This window comes from Mustelus asterias, chromosome 8 (genome assembly GCF_964213995.1).
Source record: "Mustelus asterias chromosome 8, sMusAst1.hap1.1, whole genome shotgun sequence".
NCBI lineage: Eukaryota > Metazoa > Chordata > Chondrichthyes > Carcharhiniformes > Triakidae > Mustelus > Mustelus asterias.
Window position 1 is genome coordinate 98,622,855 of NC_135808.1, and position 19,697 is coordinate 98,642,551.

Genomic DNA, 19,697 nt, shown 5'->3' on the forward strand with positions numbered 1-19,697 from the left:
TTCTGATTAAGCAGCAGTAATGGATAAGATATCAAAGTAGGTATCACTTCACTTAGGGCGGCCCGGTGGCACAGTGGTTAGCACTGCTGCCTCACAGCGCCAGGGTTCGATTCCCGACTTGGGTCACTGTCTGTGTGGAGTTTGCACGTTCTCCCTGTGTCTGCGTGGGTTGCTTCCCATAGTCCAAAGATGTGCAGGTTAAGTGGATTGGTCATGCTAAATTGCCCCTTAGTGTCAGGGGGACTGGCTAGGGTAAATGCATGCGGTTACAGGGATAGGGCCTGGGTGGGATTGTGGTCAGTGCAGACCCAATGGGCCAAATGGCCATCTTCTGCACTGTAGGATTCTATGATTCACTTGGATGAGTTTCTACAAGAATCCTAGCAGGAATATCTGTGAAAACTAAGCTGATGACTCTCAGGTTCCTTGCAGTACCAAATCCGACAAAGTCTCAATTTTACAATTCTCATATCATTTTCAAATGGCCTCACCCCTCTTAATTGTCATACTTCCTCCAGTACTACAAGCCTCTGCATTCCTCCAATTCTGGCATCTTGAGCTTTCCATATTAATTGAGCATTCCATTTAATTCACTAATAGTGACAACGCTATCTGGTGTCTTAATGCTGAGCTCTGATATTCTCTCTAATTCTTTCAGACGTTTTAACTCTCCTCCTTTAAGATGCTCATTCTCTTTGACTAAAACTTTGGGCATCTATCCTGATGACTCCTGTGACTAAATAATTTTAAGAACTATAATACCTTTGTTAAATGCCTTGGGAAGCTTTGCTATGTTAAAGGTGCTATTTAATTGAAAGTTGTTGATGTTTACTGGGACAGGGGAAGCAGAAAGAAAAGGAGCAAATTATAATTATAATTTGTACTGCTCGCCTACCATCCGATTTCATGCTAAGAAAGTTTAAATGTCACTTTACATTTCTGAATTCCTGCCAATTAAGGGCTGGACAAAAGGCCCAAACTCACGAAGCAGTAACATTACTCCTCACTCGATACGCTTGCAAGCCTGTCTCCACAGTGGAAGACTCTGCTTAGAGTTGATTTTTAATAAATATTGCCATGCCCATATGTCTGCTTCCGACTACTACAACAAGGTTGAGGGGTAAAATCAGCTTTGTACTAATGCAGACAGAACTTGCTGAAACTGCTTCCGACTGAAGTGTACCATGAGTGCTTTTCTTACCTGCAATATCAACTTTTCCAAATGGATCATCTTTGAAGGGATCACCTTCAGAAATAATTGAATAAAAGCATATTAAAAGAAAAACTAACATTCCCATACATCAGTCAAGGATTAACAGAAATTTTGCTGAGTTAAAGCCAGTCTTGTTATGAAACATATTTCCCCGGCCAAAGATTACTGTTAATACTCTAGTTAGGGGCTGTACAATAATCTCAGGGACCTAGGTGTGCAAGTCCACAAATCCTTGAAGGTGGCAACACAGGTGGAGAAGGTGGCGAAGAAGGCATATGGTATGCTTGCCTTTATAGGACGGGGTATAGAGTATAAAAGCTGGAGTCTGATGATGCAGCTGTATAGAACGCTGGTTAGGCCACATTTGGAGTACTGCGTCCAGTTCTGGTCGCCGCACTACCAGAAGGACGTGGAGGCGTTAGAGAGAGTGCAGAGAAGGTTTACCAGGATGTTGCCTGGTATGGAGGGTCTTAGCTATGAGGAGAGATTGGGTAAACTGGGGTTGTTCTCCCTGGAAAGACGGAGAATGAGGGGAGATCTAATAGAGGTGTACAAGATTATGAAGGGGATGGATAGGGTGAACGGTGGGAAGCTTTTTCCCAGATCAGAAGTGACGTTCACGAGGGGTCACGGGCTCAAGGTGAGAGGGGCGAAGTATAACTCAGATATTAGAGGGATGTTTTTTACACAGAGGGTGGTGGGGGCCTGGAATGCGCTGCCAAGTAGGGTGGTGGAGGCAGGCACGCTGACATCGTTTAAGACTTACCTGGATAGTCACATGAGCAGCCTGGGAATGGAGGGATACAAACGATTGGTCTAGTTGGACCAAGGAGCGGCACAGGCTTGGAGGGCCGAAGGGCCTGTTTCCTGTGCTGTACTGTTCTTTGTTCTATCTCAAGTATTCAACTGTATTTACTTTCTTTAAAGAAAAATGAGCAGGTGGAGTTCAGTGACTCTGATCCTGACATATTGCTGGCTGACGTGTAAGTGTAATAAATATGCCAGTGCAGGGATGGGTGAGGGAGGGGATGAACATTACACAGAGGCAATGGTAGGGGAGAAGAGGAAAAGGATGAATGGAGGATTTGAAAAAGGTGGGAAGGGAGAAAGTTGGGGAAAGGAGATTATTGGGGGAATGGAGTGGCATTGCAAAATTGGGGAAAGGAGGTCATGAATTTTGTACATGCGAGACTGATTTATTGTAATCATAGAATCATACATTGCAGAAGAGGCCCTTTGGCCCATCGAGTCTGCACTGACACATTAGAAATACCTGAATTCCCACCTAATACCATCTACCAGCACTTGGCCTATAGCCTTGAATGTTATGATGTGCCTAGTGCTCATCCAGGTACTTTTCAAAGGATGCGAGGCAACCCGCCTCTACCAGTCTCCCAGGCAGTGTGTTCCAGACCATCACCACTCTCTGGGTAAAATGGTTTTTCCTCACTTCTCCCCTAAACCTCCTGCCCCTCATCTTGAACCAATGTCCCTTCAAAGTACATCCAAAGTTGTGTACATTTCTTTGGTTTCTCACTAACTTTGATATTTACATTCAGCCCCAGCTCCAAAAGGGTCCCACCAATGGCGCACCCTCGCCACAGGTTTCCAGGTGGCGAGGGGTGCATTCAATGGGAAACCTCGTTGACAAGAGCGGCACCAGAAGATCCCGTTGCCAGTCAATGGCGGGCCACCTCTGTGGCGGTTGTATGAAAAATCCCACCCATTGACTTTATTTCCGGCTGGAGATCTAAACTGTGGATAAATTGTGAAATCGTGTCATCTATATTAAAGAGTGCCTTATGAATATTCATGACAGCTTAGCTGCTTCATCCAAGAAGTATGTTACTCATCACATTATGTAGGAAGTATGTTATATAATGAGTATTTAACCCCTTTGTTAACCTATTCCATCTTTACTGTTGAGGGGGGCCTCAGTTTAGGCAAAAAAACAGACATGTCAGAAGCACCATTTTCAAAATTGACATCATTACTACAGATGCAATGAAGACGGAGAAATTGGGAGATTGAGATGGAGTCCTTACAGGGAGCGGGGTGTGAGGAGCTGTAGTCAAGGTAGCTGTTTTTAGTTTATTTATTAGTGTCACAAGTAGGCTTACATTAACACTGCAACAAAGTTACTGTAAATAGCCGCCACACTCTGGCACCTGTCCAGGTACACGGAGGGAGAATTTAGCATGGCCAATGCACCTAACCAGCACATTTTTCGGACTGTGGGAGGAAACCCACGCAGACACAGGGAGAACATGCAGACTCCACACAGACAGTGACCCAAGCTGGGAATCGAACCCGGGTCCCTGGCACCATGAGGCAGCAGTGTTAACCACTGTGCCACCCACTGTGGGAGTTGATGGGTTTGTAATGACTATTGATGGTTAGTCTATCATTGGAAATGGAGACAGAGAGGTCAAGGAAGAGAAGTGAAATGGACCATGTGAAAATGAGCAGGGAGGTGGAAATTTGAAGCAAAACATTTTCCGGGTCCAGACGAGAGCAAGCAGCAGCATCAATGTAATGGAAAAAGAGTTGCAGGAGTGGGCCAGAGTAGGATTGGAACAAGGAATGTTCCATATACCCCCCAAAAAAAACAGGCATAACAGTATTGTACCATTCACTTCAAACTCGAGAGCTACTGGTCACAAGTTGATAATCAAAATAACAAACTTGGAGTTGTATCGTGCCTTACAGGGGCGGCACGGTGGCAGAGTGGTTAGCACTGCTACCGCACAGCGCCATGGACCGGGGTTTGATTTCCAGCTTGGGTCACTGTGTGTGGAGTTTGCACGTTCTCCCTGTGTCTGCGTGGGTTTCCTCCAGATACTCCGGTTTCCTCCCACAGTCTGAAAGACGTGCTGGTGAGGTGCATTGACGCGAACAAGCGCCGAAGTGTGGGGACTAGGGGAATTTCACAGTAACTACATTGCAATGTTACTGTAAGCCTTACTTGTGACGAATAAATAATCTTTAACTTAGCAGGACTTTAGGGTGTCCCAAAGCACTGTACAGCCAACATGCTATTGTCGTACAACTTTAGACTGCGGATAGTTGGGAACCTGTCTCGGGGGCAGGGAATTCATATGGTGTTCGTGGAAGTGGAAATGAATAGGGTTGGGAAGCATTTTCCGATCAGGGCCAGTGTGATCTCCTGGACTCGTTTCGATCGCCTCAGGGGGTCGGAGAGGAATTTCCCAGATTTTTTTTTCCCCATATTGGCCCTGGGGTTTTCACTCTGGGTTTTCGCCTCTCCCTGGAGATCACATGGTCTGGAATGGGGGGGTAGGGGTGAGTTAATAGGTTGTGCATCATAGCTGTGAGGGACAGCTCGGGGATAGGATATTAGTATGTAGATAGGCTGGAAAATTGGGCGGGGATCCTGGATTCAGGATTCAATCCTGGACCGGGGAGCGGCGCGGGCTTGGAGGGCCGAAGGGCCTGTTCCTGTGCTGTATTGTTCTTTGTTCTTTGTAACCCGAGCCAATAAATAAACAGGGTTATTATCCATCTTAATTAATTTTGGAATGTGTGCATTTTAAAGTCGGTCTGAGAAATGCTGGTTTCCCACATTTTGCCTTAAAATTTAATTTGGTCCCCTGTATGAAAGCAGGAAAGATACTTGGGCAAATCTAATCTAAAATTATTGAAACTCTACTTATGTGACCTTTTTTTGAAACTGTGTGAAGAGGACTACAAGTTTCAAAACTCAAAAGGAAAACAAAATAAAAACTTGAACTCACTTCCAGTGAAAGGATCTGTCTGAAAGAAATCCAGGTTTGGGTCTGGAACAGTGTTGGAATATTCAGTAGCTTTCATATCAAAAGGGTCCTCCTGCAAGAATTAAAAATAGATATTAATGCATAAATGTACATACTAATTAATTTGGGCCTGGATTTTGCAGTCAGCGCATAGTCAATGATGCAGCGATGATGCTGACCTCGAAGGAAGCTGTCCACATTGATTAATTGATCTGTAGTGTAGATTTCAGATTTCCACTTTTCCAATAAATTTTGAATCTGTCATTGAGTCAAGGGGATCTCCAGGCATCCAGCAAAAGTGATGCCATCAAACAGGGCCAATCACAATGATGTATTCTGATGGACATGTGATGTTAATGTATCTTTAAAAGTGTTTTTTTAATTCATGCGCATATCCTTAGGTGATGTCATTGTTGGGAGGAGAAAATACTGCGGGCAGGTCAGGTGACAGGAGTTCAGTTTCAGTTTCGGGAGTTGGAGTGTTAGCAGCATCAAGCTGAACAAGTCGTCTCTCTCTCTCCCTGTTTTTTGTTTTCCTGAAGGATGAGAATCCGCTGTTGTTGGGGGCTGGATCAGGGTTTCTCGGGTGTTTTGGGAAGCTGTCTTATCTTGAAATTGTTCTGAATCTCAAGAACATTTGGCTACAGAATTCAACTAACGGCCTCAATCTCAGTATCACGTGAGCCTCAGCCTATGCTGTGTAGAACCTGATTAAAGGGTTGTTTATGGAGGTTGGTTTGATTGGGACAGCTTATATATATTCATTACTGTGGTTGTTTTGTTTCTAATTGTTAGAAACAATTCCTAATTTTCTTTCCATATATGTTAACTACATTCTTAAATAAAATTTGTTTGATAAAAGCTCCCTACTAGGTCTTTTGAATCATACCTGAAGTGGAACATATCATACTTATCCTAGGCAAATTCAAGATGCAAAACTTGATTCAGGCGGGCTTCATAAAACACTTTAACGTTTCTAACCTGAACCAAAACAGACAGCACATCAGCAAGTAAAATGCACTGAACTTCCCATAAATTTTTAATTTATAGTGAGAGTTAAATAAATGATTGGGACAAATGATTGTCATGGAGGGGACGGGGAGTTTTGATTGGGGTGGGGTGGGGTGGGGGGTGGGGGTGGGGGGCAGAGGAGCAGGAAATGGGTCAAACCTGCCTGAGTGCCGGGAAGGCTCCATTAGGGAAAGAGCAGACATGTCAGAAAGTGTCATTTTTGAAGATGGCATCGTTGGAATAGATGCGATGGAGATGGAGAAACTGGGAGATCGGGATGGAGTTCTTTGCAGGGAGCAGGATGTGGCGAGCTACAGGAGTCAGTAGGCCTGTAATAAATATTGGTAGTCAGTCTATCACCAGAAATTGAGACAGAGAAGCCGAGGCAAAGAAGGGATGTGTGGCAGATAACAATGGACTAACCATGGGGTGGAAATTGGAAGCAAAAGCAACAGATTTTTCCAGGTCCAGACAAGAGCATAAAGCGGCAAGGATATAGTCATCAATGTAACGGAGGAAGACTGTCGGAGAGAGCTGGAATAAGGAATGTTCCATATTACCCACAAAAATACAGACATAACTGGGGTCCATGCAGATACCCATAATTATGAGACAAATTAAAGGAGAAATATTAAGTGACACAGAACAAATTCAGCCAGGTGGGTGTGGCCAGGAGACAACAGCCAGAGTAGATGGGAATTAGGACAAGTCAAATTGAACCCACACAGATCAAGGCAAGCAGGGCAAGCCTGACATGTCCTGTGAGCTCTGGCCTGAGGCTCCCATCCCTGAGCAAATAAGCACAATGTTATGGGTGCTTGCCAGACACATCGGCGCCGCGTTCCAAATACTTCCAAGCACCTGGAAATACACATCCAAAGGTATTCCTAGCATTTTACATATTTGGACTCCATAATCTCATTGGCTGACTGCCAGGGAATTTTCTGGAAAGTTGCCAAAAGGAGGATAAGAAGGGAATGCTCGAGGCCCCGTCAGCGAAGACTCGGTGTCAGCAGCAGAGATGCGGCAAGGATCCAGTGAAGAATCAGCGAAGACCCAAGACCAACTTTCATAATGTGGAAGACCCTGAGTTCAGGACCCAGTGAAGGCCCAAAATCATCGGAACACAGCGAAGGCCCAAAATCATCGGAACACAGCCAAGGCCCAAGTCTAAGATGTGTACCTGGTGGAGTGAACCTGGCCTGTTCAACCTCACGGATAGTATTCGGGTCTCAGATAATTAAGCTAAATAGTTTGAAGTTAAAGAAATTTTATTTAAGAATCAAAGATGTCCATCGAATTAAGGTATTTTGTGAAAGTTTGGTACCAGAAGTACTGTAATAAATTTTATTTGGGTATAATTGCTAATCAGCTCTGTCCTCTGTTCATTACACAAGAAAGGACACCTTGGTAAAATAGTTTATAAACATTGGTTGAAGTGTCTTCCCAGACAACACCGAGGAGAGTGGTGGTATTCAGGCCCCTGTTTGAGGAAGAAGCAGAGAGCCCTCAGGCCCTCCTGGTAGGACATGGAGGCGTAGAGGGATTGAATGTCCATAGTGAAGAGGAGGTGGTTAGGGCCAGAGAACTGGAAATTGTTGATATGACTTAGGGCATAAGAGAGCATCTTGCTCTCATGCCCACATGCGGCCTGCAGCAACGTTCCAGTGATGCCCACAGCTCATTTTCAATTAGGCACATTACAGCCCTCAAGACTCAACATCAAGTTCAACAACTTTGGACTGTGACCTTTCTCCTCCATCTTCACCCTTTTTTTAATATCCAAAACATTTTTTGTTCAAACCCCTTCCCCACTGAACCACATGTGACACATTCTGAAGTTTCACTTTCACTGAGCACTGACTTTTACACATTGATATCTTACCTTTATGCAACTACTAGCTCCCACCAATCACTGATTTTCTACTCTGTTCTAGCTGCTCCAGCCCCTCTTGCACAGTTTGTAAGCCATCACATTTCTCCCTCTCTTTAGTTCTGAGGAAGAGTCACGCGGACTTGAAACCTCAGCTCTAATCCATTGTTGTGGAAACACTTAGCTCTGTCTATCTCTTGTTGCTTATGCTGTTTGGCATGCAGTCCTGCGTTGTAGCTTCACTAGATTGTCACCTCCTTTTAGGTATACCTGGTGCTGCCACAACACAATGGAGAGTATTCCCTATGTGATGGGGACTTTGTCTCCATAAGGACAGTGTGGTGGTCAGTCCTACTGATACTGGGTATCATGGTATGTGGTAATCAGCAGCAGGTTTCTTTGCCCATGCATGGTTGACCTGATGCCATGAAATTCAGTGTTGAGGACTCCCAGGGCAACTCTCGCGATTGTATACCATTGTGCCACTGCAACCTCTGCTGGTTCTGTCCTGCCAGTGGGACATGACATACCCAGGGATGGCGATATCTGTGAATCTTAACTACGGATCTCTCACATTTAATCAATCTCTCGCAACATGCTGTGATTATTAGCACAACCACAAGATGGAGCACTTTGCGGCAACAAAATATTTCAGATGAATGAGAGACCCTGAAGGGGGAGAAAGGGAAAAGCAGACAGAATCAACACTGCTGATCAAAACTGCATCTCCTATTTAAGGCAGAAGTCAAGCCTGGAGGTGTCCACTTCCGCAAACCCCACCCTAGCAGCAAGACCTTTATTTAATTAAACAGTACAGTTTTGCGCAAGAAAAATGTAAATTGACAAACCTACCTTTTCTGCAAGACTTGGCTGTTGAACCTCAGCTTGTTCGGTCTTCATCTCTGCAGTATTCGGGATGGATTCATCAGTGCTTTTGTTGTCCTGGAAAAACATATTTCGACAAATATATTGTTGAAAATGGAAATAGTCATCACAAAAAATAAATCGGTTCATTTTGCATTAAAATGGAAAATATTATATAAGCTCATCACCAAAAGTAATTTCCAGTTTTCTATTACCCAGAAGGTGAAATATGATAGTTGCTAATAAATCTAATAAAGGCCTTGATGGCATTCAGCATCCAGACTCCACTAGGTTAGTTCAAATGTTCACACAGCATTTGGTTACATATCATCATTATTAGGAAGTGGGGCTGATTTCAATGTCTAAATCATAATACTAACACTCAAAACCAAATTTCATCATTATAACTAACATTTTGTTTCCTGAATAAATGTAAGCATTTGGATCCAGTTTGTTTTCTTTGAAGTCTTGAACAAATAGTGAATATATCCTATTTGTTTCCATTAAACACCTGCTCAGTCTTCGACACGGATGCCACAAACACATTCCAGGACCACATGTCTCTGTGATTCCCCTCTTTGTCCTTCCTCCCCTCTAATTGATCCTCTCATCTTTCCGACGAGTTGCAATGCTCACCAAATCTTGATTGGGTTAGTGCATGGCTGCAATGGATTGGATGTCTGGGCAACTGAAATTTAAAGTAATGTCAATGGATCTTTTCCCCATTCCCAGTTGCTACAACAGACTGATTGAGAGTAAAGGCACTTGCATCAGATGGAGACAGGGCTTATTTAGACAGGGCTTGTGGAAGTTTTGTTTCTTGGTCTTGCAATCAATATTGGAAAATTGGGAACAATTCTCCAGTTTGTATAATAACAATATTTGTGCAGGATCAGATTACTTGACCCAAAATGCTGCCTCTGTTCATAAAAAAGTCAGACAGATGAATTAAACCAACCACCGTACCTCAGCATTATTTTGTGCAACAGGTGCCGATCAGAGGCCAATTACTTGCACCCTTGAACTTTACCTCAAAATTTAAAAGCACTAATATCCCACTCCCGTTTTTGGAGCCTCTTTTTTTAAGTTCCTTGATTTAAACAGAAGTGAAAATAGAAGAGAACAACATAGCTAAAGAAATGCATGTAACTCTCCCCAATGTCATTTACTGAGTTTGACTAATTGTAACTGGCAGCTAGAGAGATCCTCATGTATTTTGAAGCGGTCGGCCTTCAACTATAATTTTCCCTGATGACTTTGGCAATTCAGGGTTGAGTAACCAACGCTGGCCTAGCCAGCAATGCGAACATCCCATGAAAGAACCAAAAACAAAGATATACACAGTAAGTTTGCGAGCAGATGAAATATTGACATTACAAATTTTATATTTAGAATCAAAAGTGATATTTGATGTTTGAAATCAGTGGTATTTGCAAAGCCTTACCAATGTCTCAGTGATATTAACTTCTTTCTCCAGTGGGCTTTGCCTCTCTGTATTTTCCTTGTGGTCAGCAGACTCAGTGACAGTGTTGCTGAGCTCACAGTGTTCAACACCACCATTGACAAGGGCAGGTTGTATAACGCTCCGCCAGCTCGGTTGGTTATTGAGGCTTTCCTCAGATTCTTGTAGCTCAGACAGCTTGGATTTTGCCTTTGAATATAAAACTCAAGTGATCACAAGACATGTAAATGCCAGACAACGAGGCACTCAAATTCAATCTTTGAAATGTATCTAAAATGCAGTATGAATGATATGGGGCCATGGGCATAAATAATATATCATTTCATGTATGCAGCACAGACACATATTTTGAGGAAATACCATTATTATTGAATCATTATGGAAATTGAGCACAACTCAAGTGAGTTATCTGGATCTTTACAATTTGCAGAGACATCTGGATACGATTCCCAGCTGTTTTTGACCAAGAGTCACTGATCAAATTAAATGGGACTGAATCCAAGAAATAAAAATGTAAATTTTCTGATCAGCAAGCAGTTTTAAAATGTAATGTACACGCGAGTTCATTAAATTATTTACACCACAAAGAAATTAAGTGGAAACCTTTAAATGTAAGCTTTCTATTTAACAGCACAGATTGTTGTACAGACTCAAGTCACTAGAAAAAAGGAAACAGGTTTTTATACAGATGGTTTTCAAAACTTCAAAGCCAGAAACAGCATGGTTTTAAATAGCAACCAAATCAAAGTGTGTGTGTAAAATGCAACTCAAGTCAGCTGTTCCTGCAGTACTGTGTACAACCACACTGAAGATTTCGAAGAATGGGTTATCATTTACTGAGTATGAAATACAGGAATTAAATATAGTGTTTATTTCATCTCTTCCATGTAAACTGGGTCTGTTTTTGTAATTTTTGTGTAATCAGCAGCAGCACAAAAATAAACTATGGAACTCACCCACAATGAATTGGCCTTTATGAAGGGACACACATTAGGACTCAAGGTGTCAGTGTTGAGTTTATCCAAAGAAAGAGATGATGACCCAGGTTAGAACTGCATGCATCTGTATAGTACTATTTATCATAGGGGTTTGTCAACATCACAGATGACTGCTATGTCCACGACTTTTCCATTTAGTGACAGATCAGGTCTTGGGTCTGGTATGGCATGGTTACTTGTATACAAAGCCCTTAACGCCATCTAGAAAATTAATCAGACTGCAATCTAAGAAGAATTGAGTAATTATAATCACTCGACTGTCTTGAAAACAGAAGATAGGTTGCACAGCCCCAAAAATCGAGTGAAACAATCATCCAGACCACACATAAATCTTTTAAGACAGCATTCAAATTCCATTTATTCTATTCAGTCACACTGATTTGAAACTGACTGACATCAACTCACTTGAATTTTAATCGTGCTCAAAGAGACATTACTTTTTGTCTCGAAACACTTCAAAGCCGTGTCCACGTGACAAAAATAAAGTAAGTATTTTAAACGTTCTTTAGCCCTGTTACAAAGTGCGCATTTTGGAGAGATTTAGGCAGCTACTTTTAATTACTTTATCTGACAGCAGTTTTAGTACAAGTTTAAATTCATTATTATCAAAAATATGTATTTTTTAATATATATATATAGCATTCAGAATTGATATTCACTAAGCAACTACCATCTAGGTAACTAAAATAACAATTAAACTGCTTTGAATTATAGAATATGGAAAGATTTTGCACATCAGCTATAATGTTAGAAGCAACACAACGAGAAAGTAACATGGCAATATATCATTATTTTCAATGAGGCAAATATCATCATAAAATTTAGCTTCATTTATTACAATATACAGCAGAAAAACAGAAAATAACAATTTTTATTGTAAGCAAACAGGGTACAAGACCAATTACGATCTGTGCAACTGTTTGAAGTAAAATGATGCAATAAATGAGTACAGGGTGAGTGCAAGGGTATTAGGTGGCCAAAATGAACCTTCAGCCTTGTGCCACCCACCGCCCCCCCCCCCCCACCCCCACCCCCCAACCCACCACCAATGAATTTTTCAAAATTAATACAGTAAAATGGCATCAACACCTGTCCCCCGTCAGTCCCAACATCTCATAACCGCTAAAAACTATCAAACCCACAAGGAGCAGTTAACGTGGCTTGCCCTTGCTCCAGTATCAGCCTTCCACAATTACTGTTACCTTGACACCACTCACTAGATTTACATGCCCTTGGGATTACCGGGGGGGAGGGGGGGGGGAGAGAACACAGATGGAAACGAGCAGCTGTGATTGGAGGATCAGAAATCACCTGGGTGGGTGCAGGCAGGAAAGGGGAAACTGTCATTGGTGGAAATATGAAACAGAAGGAGGTATTTTGATTGGTGGATCAATGAGCACGGAGGGGACAGGTGGACTCTGATTAAGGAAGCTGTGATCGGTAAATCAGCGAGCCCAGAGGGGAAGGGGAGGTTGTGATTGGTGGACCAGCAAGCACTGGGCCAGGGAAATCAGGTTACTGCTACCAGAGGTTTAATGATCATGCGTGAGGGTGGATGGGGCCGAGACAGCTGCTTCAGAAAATTCCAGAGTTTCAAATTCATTCGAGAACATTCGTGGAAAGTTGCTCACATTTTAAAGCTCTTTGTTGTTTCAGTTCAATTTTTTGCCACACCCCAAATTTTGCTGGCCAAGGCAATAGCCTAGTTTGTTGAGTGGTTACACCAGCCCCGTCTAACACTGCTTAGCTCCTTCTGCAGTGACAAAACACCCTACAGCCAATGAATTAGATTTTGAACTACTGTGATCACTGTTTTGTAAAAAATGTGACACTCAAAATATGCACAATGTGGCCCCACAGACAGCGATGTGATGAATGATCAGTTAATCTGTTTCAGTAGTTTTAGTTGAGAATTGAATGGTGGTCAGAACAGTAAGAGAAACACTTCAAAAAATCATGAAACATCATTTTGACCAACACAGGTTGGTGAGGACTTTGTTTAATATCTCATACTTAAATTACAACAGTGACTATACTTCAAAAAGTGTTTCATTGGTTGTCCAGTGTAAAGTGTTATATAAATACAAGTCTTAAAGCACTCCAACAAGAAATCCTTCCTTATTGGACTGAAGTATCACTTGACAATATGTGTTCAAGTTCTGAATGAGCGGTGAATCTTCTGAGTGCTACTAAACAAATACTAATTTCATATTTTTCAGAAGCGTACAAAAATGATGAATAAGGATGGTTCACGAGCAGGTCTGTAATCCGAAATTAGCTTTCGAATAAAATAGTTTCAGAATATGGCTAGTTATCTTCAGCAAGATCCATTACTCCTAATCAGTATTCCAAGACTCTCTGCTACTTAAGCGCTCTTCTGTTCAATTTGCCCAGCCTTCCATTTCATTTACAGTTAGGCTACGAAAGGTCTCCGTACTATACTGAAAATGACAACTGTACTTGGATAGAAAAATATTCCAAGTAATTAGTAACCCCTTGAACGGCTGTTGATCTAATTTAATTCGGTTACGCACAGTTATCAATTGCCTTTTATTTCATTATATCTTCAAAGAATATTGAATAGCTGGCTAAATTGGTTTTGTGCCAGTAAGGTCTGTTCTCATCTTTGGCAGCCAGTAAGAAAGTTGTATACATAGAATTTTGCCAGCCAGAAGAGAAACAATTGTGGAACAGCTTCATATTTCTCTGGGTAATAAATAAGTTTTAAAGTTTATATGACGTGAATGCAAGTTGCACCACATACAAGGGTAACAACCTGTGTGGTTTACTGCTTTATGCATTATTTTGCTCGACTATATGTTTTGTTGAAATCAACAACTGATTTAGTGCCTGAGTCTTAAGTTTGATAGAATCTACATTAAGTTTGCTTTCCTATGAAAGATGAATTATATGATGACATGTGATGTATTCCAATTGTTGGTTAGTGTACAAGCATGTAGTGTTCATGTTACTGGACTTGTACTTGACAGGCGTGGGCTAATTATCCTGAGAATTTGAGTTCAAATTTCACTGCGGCTATTTTATAATTTGAACTCTCCCTCAGGCTCAAAGTTCTGCAAGAATTTGTAACTTCTCAAAAAGGTCCATCGTCCCAATTCAGGGCAACAAAGTGTGGCAATCAATGCTGCCCCTGACAGCAATTAAAAAAGACTTCTCTGTCTTTCCTTTGTTTAGTAAGATGCAGGGCAAGAAAGATGCTTTTCAGATCATAGGAGATGTAAGGCCTCCTTATGAGAACGGTCAATAATATTGAACCAGAGAAAATATCTAGCATAAAAACCCAGAGATGTGGCATCCAAATTGATGTTGAGAAGGAAATCTACTTTTAATGGCTAATAATAAGCAATGATTTTGCTTTGTTTTATGATAAGGGACTACTTGCCTTCAAATATCACATTGTCAATTTGAAAGGTGACTCTTACAAATAAAGCAACAAATGGTAAAACGTATTGTTGAAAATTGTGTTGCACCATATGAAATTCTCACCGTATAATATTTTTGCTAACATGTCTGATATTACAACAGAATGAAAAGAGCTACAATATAATTGGAGAAAGCCCTACCTTGCAGGTGTGATGAAATAATATGGAATGGTGTGTAAAAGCAATAATCCATTTACCTGGTTAATTTCATGATGGGATGCCTCAAGAGATTCCTGCACAGGTTCCAGCTTGGTTTGGCTTGCTTCCATACGCTCCCGCAGCTCTGCTGTCTCCTGGTGAAGTCGGCTCAGTTCCTCCCGTGCTTTGATGAGCTCCTCCTCACAAGACAATATCTGGGTCTCCTGTTCTGAAATTTCAGTCTTTAGTGATGAGATCTGAAACCAAGATAAACAATAAATATGAACATACAAGTTTAATAAATGCTACAAACATGTCTCTTAACTTCTCTTGATCTTCTCAATGAGAACTGCCAGCATGGCATTGATCGTCTCAATTTTTTTGTTCCCCTAACTCACTCTAACCTGTCTTCCTGTGAGCTTGCTGCATTCCATTTTCTTAGGCTCAATCCTACTGACTATGGTAGTTTTGCTGTTGTCTGGTGAACCAATCTCTACCTTGCAGAAACCAAATGCCAACTCTCCGACATGTTCCCCTCACTCCACAGAACCATGACCACACCACTGAACATCAAGCCATCATCATCATCTCCAGGTCCGTCAGTGACCTCATTTCCTTTGGACATCCCCCTTCCATGGCCTCCAGCCTTGTGGTCCCCAAATCCCGTCCATTTCTCCCTCCTTTCCATTACCCACACACAGGTAGACCTATTATTTCAGGTTTGTTCATGTTCAACTGAACTGATTTCTTCTTTTCTCATTTGTCCTTTTTTCTCCCCATATCCAGTCACTCTCATTTAAAGAACATGACGCCTCCAATGCCCACAGTCACTTGAACAGTTTCCTGGCCCTAACCCTTGCCTTTCGCCATGCATGTCTACTCTGTCTTCACCTCCATTCCCCACCAAGACAGTCTGAGTGTTCTTAGCTTCTTCCTCGAACAGAGGGCCAACCAGTCTCCATCTGATACATTCCCCTTCACCCGTCTGAACTTCTTCTCACATTGGACAACACTTTAGTTATGTGCAGGAGGGAGATTAATTTAAACAATCGTGATTTCTCCTTTCACTACCCAACTGCAAACAGAAAGGGTTTTTTTTATTTTAATGCCCTCCCCTTTATAAGTGGTAAAGTGCCAATCCTCTATGGATAACTTGCACAGCAAACTCGAGATAAGATAAAATAGGATTGGTTTATTTCACACACACAGACAAAATGCAGGAAAGGTGTTTCACAATGTCTGCCCCTTTGCACTTCTACAATAAAAGAGGAATAAGAGAAGGGGTGCAGGGCCAGACCGCAATGAAAATACAAGTTATGGTTTTGGTGAGTCCAGAATCAAAAGTCTAATTGAGTGTTTCTTCAGAGGGTAGGTTGGTTTACTGTAATAGAGTGATCGTCTTTTCAGAAGTGAGGACTTCTGGGATGTGAGAAGGCATATAGAGTTGGATTAACCTTGGAGGCCCCAGTTCCAATGTTCTAGTAGTTCAGAATGTAGATGAGCGTCAGGCAATTGCACCTGGATAGAGCGCCCTCGGCTTCTATCTGTTCGATGGCAAGATGGTACACTGTTTGCTTGGAATCTCTGTCCTCAGTAAGGTAACTAGCTGAGTCCCACAAAACTATCCAAAGTCTCTGACTCTACCTCAGAGTCAGAGACCTTCGCAGAGACCTTCCGTGGAGTCCTGATATAGATTTTGGGTCGTACATCTGATCTCCAATGATCCAGTGATCAGAAGATCTGAGCCAATATGTTTTGGCTCAATACATCAAGCTGCTGAGACACATCAGATTCTAATAATATTTTGGGTGCTGATAAGTTAACAAACGATCAATAGTGCCTTCAAGACTAAATCAACTCTATGCACCTTCTCCCCTCGTGGAAGACTTAATTCTGGAAAGACAGATCACCCTACAACAGATAATGAACCTATACTCTGAAGAAACACTCCATTAGATTTTTGATTCTGGACTCATGTAAAACCCTACCTTATATGTTTTCATTATGTCTAACCCTGTATCCCTTTCTTTCAATGACCTCACCTCCACCGCCTTCTGAGTTAGAATGTTTCGAAGTCACACAACCCTCTGAAAGAAAACATTTCTCTTCATCTCCATTCTAAATGGATGACCTCTAATATTAAAATAATGCCCCATAGTTCTGGACTCGCCCACAAGAGGAAACATCCTTTCCATGTCCACTATGTCAAGACCATTAGGATCTTATATAATTCATTCAAGTCACGCCTCACTCTTCTAAACTCCAATAGAAACAAGACCTGTCTTGCTCATAAGACAGCCTGCTCATTCCAGGTATCAATCGAGTAAACCTCCTCTGAGATGCCTCCAACACATTTATATCCTTCCTTAAATAAGACGACCAAAACTGCATACAATATTCGAGATGTGGCCGCACCAATGCCTTGTATAACTGAAGCACAACATTGTTACTTTTGTGCTCAATTCCTCTCGTAAAATAAAGGATAGCATTCTATTAGACTTTTTAATTACTTGCTACACTTGCATACAAACATTTTGTGATTCATGCACTAGAACACCTAGATCCCTCTGCACCCCAGAATTCTGCAGCTATATGGTATGCAGAAAAATTTAAATGTAGTGAAAATGTCCCATACTTGGGACTGGAGGATTTCACATCATTTCAAAGAACAAGACGTATCTTTTTAACAACAAAGACGCATGGTATATGAAAGGGAGTTCAAATTAATTACATGGAGCCAGGGAATTTAAAAAAAAACCTTGGTGTTCAGTTTGACTTCTGGACCAGCCAAAAGGTAGATTCATGGGGTAGAAAATTACAGGGATGGAGAGACAACTTGATGTTGAGCCCTCTGAAACCCTCACAACGCTTTAATATTTTAATAAAGTATTTTATCCCTCATTTTTATTACCACCTTATTTTAACTGAGTCATCCCAGAATACTTTAATTACCCTAGATAATATAATTAAGAAGGCAACTAAAAATATACTACACCTTTCTAAAGACTTTGCTGATGGCATACTTTATGTCAAAACACGAGATGGTGGTCTGGGATTAACAAAATTAGAATCAGAGATCCCAACTGCTTTTGTTAAAAAATGTAATTCTTTTAAAATGAATTTAGATCCCTTAATGTCAGCCTCCTCTTATTCTGTGGAGAAAATTTAGATTGGAAATGTAATCAAGTGAGAAGTCTCGGGATCATTAAAGAAATAATATCCCAAGATCCTCGAAATACATTAATTGCTTCTGGAGGAAATGAAGATAATGTATTTTTAAAGTGGCGCAAATATGAGGTGCACAAACGGACCAAATTAAACTATCAGTGTATTGGGGTATTGGTGCATCTTATTTCTTTGATGACCCCATTTCTAATCACTGGTTACATTTTAACTGTTTAAAAAAATGGAATGTTATTAATGCACTTTTAATTAGGTGTAATGCTTTACCTACTAAATATTTCTCATCTCTGGGACAACCTGCATCTAAATACCCTATGCAGGCGCTGCAATAGCATAAATAAAACGATAGGGATGCCAGTGATAAAAATGCTTGGCTATTTTGACATAAGATTTAAAGTTTATTTATTAGTCACAAGTAGGCTTACATTAACACTGCAATGAAGTTACTGTGAAATTCCCCGAGTCGCCACACTCCAGCGCCTGTTCAGGTCAATGCACCTAACCGGCACGTCTTTCAGACTGTGGGTGGAAACCGGAGCACCTGGAGGAAACCCACGCAGACACGGGGAGAACATGCAAACTCCACACAGACAGTGACCCAAGCCAGGAATCAAACCCGGGGTCCCTAGCACTATGAGGCAGCAGTGCTAACCACTGTGCCACCGTGCCGCGCCTTCTTAACACTTCTTAAAAGACAACGTTTTAAAGCACAATTTTAAAAGCTTTTTGCAGCCCTACTTGAGAACTGAGGATAACCATCTGTTTTAATATATAAAGGTGAAAATGCTGAAATGTTTGTCATGAGGACAGTAATGAATCCTTGGAGAAAGCTTGGTGTAATGGTTCAGGTCAGAAACTCCAAAGTATTTTGTGGAGCCCACCTGGATCATAAGTTTTGCCTCTTGAATATGGTTAGGATAGGCAGAATGTGTTTCACTCCAGGTGTGATTCAAATGACCCACTAACTAGGGGGCTTTTATCAAACAAAGTTTATTTAAGAATATAGTTAATATGCATAGTAAGAAAATTAGCAAGAACTTTTATCAATTACAAACAAGAAACAGAACAACCCCACTATAATGGATAACCCTTAACAAATATATCTAATGCGTTCTAATCAAACCAATCCCGTAGATGAAAGACCCTTTTCACAGGTTTAACACAGCAAAGACTAATGCTCATGTAATTCTGGACTTGGATTAAATCTGCAGTTCTCTGGATAGACTCAGAACAGTTTGAAGTCAGAACAGCTACCCAAAACACCGGGAACTCTAAGCAAGCCACCAACAGCTGATTCCCCCCCTTCAGAAAGGCAAGACCTTGCTATCAGCTAACCAGCAGAATTTCCCAAAAACCAGGGAGAGAGGGAGACTTCTTTTCAGCTTGAAGCCCCTTCTAAAACTAAAACTGCAGCTCCAAACTGAAAATGAAAAAAAACTCATATCACCTGACCTGCCAACCAGTTTTCACCCTAACATTCCTGAGTCAATAAACATCCCAGTAAAAATAAACCCCCGTTTAAGCAGCTTAAAAGGACATCTCCTGTTAAATTGGTGTTATAATGACATCAGTTAAGGCTATGAGCTGAGAAACATTGACTGAGAGAGCAACAGAGATCATGATTTTTTTAAAAAATCTCTTAAAGGTACACTAATGTCACATTGGAACACCCTGTAGGATTAAAAATTAGCCTGCACTGTCTGGAGCTAAGTTTAAATGGCAAGATTGTTCAGCTTTTG

General features: G+C 41.4%; 1 protein-coding gene across 4 annotated transcripts in view; it reads right to left on the reverse strand.

The window, feature by feature from the left end:
- eps15 (epidermal growth factor receptor pathway substrate 15) overlaps positions 1-19,697 on the reverse strand; it is a 148,355-nt gene that overhangs the window by 14,423 nt on the left and 114,235 nt on the right. For all 4 annotated transcript variants that reach the window (XM_078218556.1, XM_078218555.1, XM_078218558.1 and 1 more), the window contains 5 exons: positions 14,835-15,032; positions 10,179-10,385; positions 8,723-8,812; positions 4,969-5,059; positions 1,202-1,246 (listed from right to left, as the gene is read on the reverse strand). In XM_078218556.1, coding sequence (XP_078074682.1) covers positions 1,202-1,246; positions 4,969-5,059; positions 8,723-8,812; positions 10,179-10,385; positions 14,835-15,032 — 631 coding nt within the window. The remainder of the gene's footprint in view (positions 1-1,201; positions 1,247-4,968; positions 5,060-8,722; positions 8,813-10,178; positions 10,386-14,834; positions 15,033-19,697) is intronic.